The 4,838-nt window shown below is 63.3% G+C and overlaps 1 protein-coding gene across 1 annotated transcript; it reads left to right on the top strand.

The window, feature by feature from the left end:
* Positions 1–611: 611 nt before the first annotated feature.
* On the top strand, positions 612–4,612 carry SMTN (smoothelin; the record flags this gene model as incomplete). Its single annotated transcript, XM_009576668.1, has 9 exons — positions 612–770; positions 863–938; positions 1,217–1,381; positions 1,978–2,040; positions 2,197–2,260; positions 2,595–2,765; positions 2,841–2,964; positions 3,037–3,188; positions 4,468–4,612. Coding segments are annotated over 9 exons (1,119 nt in total), but the record flags the coding sequence as incomplete, so codon positions are not given.
* Positions 4,613–4,838: the final 226 nt, after the last annotated feature.

Raw genomic sequence — 4,838 nt, forward strand, 5'->3', positions numbered from 1 at the left:
GCCGTCTGCCTGCTGCTCATTGCGGGGGGGTCGTGCTGAAAGGGACTTGGTGTCCTGGCTTTGCTCCGGCAGGGGCCGAGCTGGCCTAGATCCCGAGCAGGGATGCGGGGGAGGCTCTTGATCTCCTGCACATGCTCTTCTCTCCTCTAAGTCCCTTAATTCCCTGGAAATCCCTATGCTGCAACAGCTCGCACTGGCCTTGCCAGCACCCTGCCCACTGCTGGGCACCAGGCGCTGCCCAGCCTGGAGCACCCAGGCAGCCCCTACCTGCTGGAGGGCCCCGAGAGCCTGCGATGATGGGGGGTGGGGAATATTTGGGGACATTTTGGCAGCCAGACTGGGAGCAGGTCAGAGACTGCTGGGCCCTCCCAGGGCAGGAGGTGCCATAGAGGGGGATGTGGCGCTCCCCTGCCTGCCTTGATCGCTTTGGATGCCTGCGGCGTCCCACTGGTTGTGAGCTCGTATGCCGCTTGTGGCACATCTTCTCCAGGGTCCCTGCTGCCCATGGCACATGGGCAAGTGTCAGGGCGATGGGGGGCTTGGACCCCAAGCAGCAGGAGCCGGGGTGGCGAAGCTGGCAGGGGCTCAGTTGCACGGTGCTGTCCTTGTAGATGGAGCCAGAGGTGGCGGAGCAGCCCCAGGCGCCGAGGCTGGAGCCGGAGCTGCCCAATGGCATGGAGAAGGTCCAAGTGAGGGAACTGGAGAGAAGGAACAAGCTGAACGTCGAGGAGCTGAACAGGATCGAGGATGAGGATGTTCTGGATAAAATGGTACCTCCTCTGCCGCTGGGCTCCTGGGGGAAGGCGAGGGGATCCCGAGCTGGTGGCAGCGGGGTGATGCTGACCTCCACCTCCTCCTGCAGCTGGATCGGACGACAGACTTTGAGGAGCGGCGACTGATCCGAAATGCCATGCGGGAGCTGCGCCAGCGCAAGCGAGGTACTTGGGGATGGTGACCCCCGCAGGGGTTGGGGCTCTGGTAGTGGCGTTGCAGGTGGAGCAGGCAGGGTGCTGGAGCAGGGCTGTCCAGCTGTGGTGAAGCAGGAGAGGGCATTGGGTCTTCTGCTGCACCCCTGGCTGTGCCAGGCTGAGGACATCGTCCTTCCCACAAGCCGGTTCTGGACCGGCAGCAGCTGGTAGGACCCGTGGTGTGGCAGGGAGTGTGCCTGCTGCCTCTGCCTCTTGCTGCTGACTCTGTCTCCCACCCACATTTGCAGACCAGCGGGAGAAGGAGCGGGACCAGCGGCTGCAGGAGACAAGGAGCCAGGCTACGGCAGGGAGGGCCGGCCATGCCACGGAGACTACCACCTCACAGAGCACCCAGTCAGCTGACGGCTCGGCACGCAGCACTGTCACCAAGACCGAGCGTCTTGTCCAGTCTAGTACGGGCTGGGCTGGGGGGCACAGGGCTTGCTTGCCCAGCATGGCCAGTGTGCCGGCCCTTCAGGAGGCCGTGCAGAGTTTTTCCCGGTGCTCTGCCACCGCAGCTTCTCTCTGCCCCCTCGCTGCTTGTCCTGGGTCTGGTTTGACCACACTGGGAGCAGGACCGTGGTTCAGGGCTGAGTTCTGCTGCATCTCCTCTGGCTTGCCCAGAGCCTGCCTAGGGATCTTTAAGGTATCTGCTCTGGCGCCTTCCCACCCGATCCTCCGCCCCAGGTGGCAGGGGCCTTGTCTGTATGTCGGGCCTCTCTCCCATCCCCTACACCTCTGCTCTCCCAGTCCCTGGGCAGCTCAAGCCGAGAGTCACTGCAGGGGGCTGAGGGATGCTCCAGCTCCCCGCTCCTTCGCACTGGCTTCTTTGCTCTGCCTGGGGGGCACGTGCCATCTGTCCCTGCTCTGCCTGCTGTGGCCATGGCTCTGCCACTGGGACTTCTCCCTGTTGCGCTACATGGATGTGAGGGTGCTTAGCAGCAGTGGGTGTGTGTGGGTGCTGCTGCCCCTGGCCCCAGCTGATCCCCTGTTGCCTTGCCCCCTGCAGGCGATGGCACCAAGACCTCCCGTACCACAATGATGGAGTCAAGTTACGTGAAGAGATCGGACAGTAAGAGCTTTTGCTGCCCTTTCCTCTGAGCGTAACCCCAGGGGAATTGCTGCTGCCAAGCCATCCCTGCCCGTGGCATGGGCAGAGCCCCCCACATGCCTGGCGCCACTTCCCTCAGCTCCTGCCTAAGGCCTCTCTCTTTCTTTCTCTCTGCAGATGGCAACAGCACATTTGTTCAAACCAAATCATCCTATAGCTCCTCCTCCAAGAAGATGGGCAGGTGAGTGGCAGTGCCTCCCCGGGGCCAGCCCCAAGCGGTCCCTGTCAGCCGTCTGCCTGCATAAACCCTCTCTGCCCAGCTTGCAGTGTCCCCGTGCAGGGATGTCCCCAAAGCCTCCTGGTCCTTGGGGCACGCTCACTGTCTCCAGCAGTCCCCATGGGTCCCTCCATGTGCATGGAGATGTGTCTGCCAGCCAGGAACCTTAAGCCACTCCTCTTCTGTCCCAGGGACATGGAGGTCTCCAAAGCTCCAGGGCTGGCAACGGGCTGAGGCCACCACATGCCCTTCCCTGGGCTGCCTGTGGCCCCGTTAGCTTCATCTGTCTCTCTCCTAGCATCTTTGACCGTGAAGACGAGAGTGCCTCCAGGCAGAGCAGCCTGGCCGCGCTGGAGCGGCGCCAGGCTGAGAAGAAGAAGGAGCTGATGAAAGCTCAGAGCCTGCCCAAGACATCGGCCTCGCAGGCTCGCAAGGCTATGATGGAGAAGCTGCAGAAGGAGGGTGGGAGGTGAGGCTGGGCCAGGGACAGGCTGGCTGGGGTGGCGAGCGCCATATGGATAACACCCTGCGTCTTCTGCCACAGCTCGCCAAACCCCGCAGCAGCACACACCACTGTGCAGCGCTCCTCCAGCTTCGGTGTGCCCAATGCCAACAGCATCAAGCAGATGTTGCTGGACTGGTGCAGAGCCAAGACCCGGGGCTACGAGGTGAGTGCCACCTCCTCTCCCTGTCCCCAGGGCCGGTCGCTCTGCCCCTCAGTAACTCTTCTGCCCTCACAGCACGTGGACATCCAGAACTTCTCATCCAGCTGGAGCGATGGCATGGCCTTCTGCGCTTTGGTCCACAACTTCTTCCCCGAGGCATTTGATTACAGCCAGCTGACACCCCAGAACCGCCGCCACAACTTTGAGGTGGCCTTCTCCTCTGCAGAGTACGTAGCTCTTGTGCCATCACGTGGGCTTGGGGTGGCTCAGGGCGGCTCTCCCGCTTGCTGCCCGAGGCAAGGGGGGATGTGGGCAGGGGCGATGGCGCTGGAGGTGGGCGCCCATCAGCATCACTCTCCCCGTGTCGTGCAACAAGGTTTGGACACCGGGGTCCAGCCTGGTGTGATGAGGGTGGGCGTGGGGGTCTGGGCTTCCTGCGTGTGGGGCAGAGCACCCAAAGCAGGGCAGCAGCTCCCCAAGCTCGCCCGGTCACAGGCAGTACATCCCATCTCAGGGTGCCGGGTGCGGGACCACAGCCCCTGGGGAGCAGGGTTTGTCCGTGCCAGGTGCCTCCTTTCACAGTCATAGGGGCTCAAACACCATTGCAGCTTCTCCAGTCTCTTCCCTTCCCCTTTTGCTTCTGGTTTTCCTGGGTGCTGAGAGACGGGAGCGTGTCCAGCTGGAGGGTTGGCAGCCAGCCCCTCTCTCCTTCCTTCTGTCTCTCTCCCGCCCACCCCTCCCCTCCTCCAGCACCCTGCCCAGGGGCAGGGCCGGGCAGGTGTGGGTCCCATCCTGGCTGGTGCCCAGGGCGGTGGTGTGAGCTGGGAGCTCCTGCGAGCTCCCTGGGTGCCACGGTGCTGTTCAGTGGAGCGAGAAGGGGGCTGCGTACCTGGCTCTTGGAGCTCCTGGTAATGGACTTTTTGCCTTAATTGGGGAACCAGTGCGTGGACTTGAGAGAGCCATCAATCTCTCCAGCCTGGAAGCCAGGTGGCCTCTCGTCCTTCCTCCTCCTCCTCCTCCAGCTCTTGTGAGCATCTTCTCCCGAGCTTCCTGCACCAGAGCTGTGCCGCGCGGTTCCAAGTGGAGCCGGGCAGGAGGGCTGGGCTCGCCCCACCCCATCCTCCCGGTGGGTCTATATAGGGGCTATATAGAGCGCCGCTCCGCTCTGGAACCCGCTCCCCAAGCACCCGGCGCGCCAGAACACCTCACTCCTCCTCCGCCTCCATCTGTCCTTCCCTCTGGACCTCACGCCTCTCCACGCTGCTCACCCACCCTCCCCCTCCCTTGCTTGTGCCCCACCAAATCTCACTGAATGGCCTTGGCGCGGTGGTGCCTGGAGCCCTCCTGCCCCTGCATCGTGCACCCCCCAGAGCATGTGAGAGCAGAGCAGCATCTGCCCGGGGCAGAATGGGAACTGCATTGATCCATGTCTCTTGTTTTCTCTCTTCCTCCCCTCCCCGACTGGGCTGCGGTCACTGGCTTGCCCCTCTCTCTCCCTGCCCCCAGGAAGCACGCGGAGTGTCCGCAGTTGCTGGACGTGGAGGACATGGTCCGGATGCGCGAGCCAGATTGGAAGTGTGTGTACACATACATTCAGGAATTCTATCGCTGCCTGGTCCAGAAGGGGCTGGTAAAAACCAAAAAGTCGTAGCCCATTTTCACCCCCCCGGGAGCGATGGTGAGAACCTTCCCCTCCAAATACCTGCCCGTGCCCCACCGCCACCGCTTGGCTGAGGGGCCGGGGAGTGGCCGCCGCGGCTGGGGAAGAGGCTGGGGGATGCCGGTGGGCGAGGGGTGAGTCCTGGTGGTGTTGGCCAGCAGGGCCAAGCTGTGGCCAGGAGAGGGGTGGATGCGGCCGGGTGGCCTCTGATCTTGCA

This window comes from Fulmarus glacialis, unplaced genomic scaffold (genome assembly GCF_000690835.1).
Source record: "Fulmarus glacialis isolate BGI_N327 unplaced genomic scaffold, ASM69083v1 scaffold17974, whole genome shotgun sequence".
In the NCBI taxonomy this organism is placed as follows: Eukaryota; Metazoa; Chordata; class Aves; order Procellariiformes; family Procellariidae; genus Fulmarus; species Fulmarus glacialis.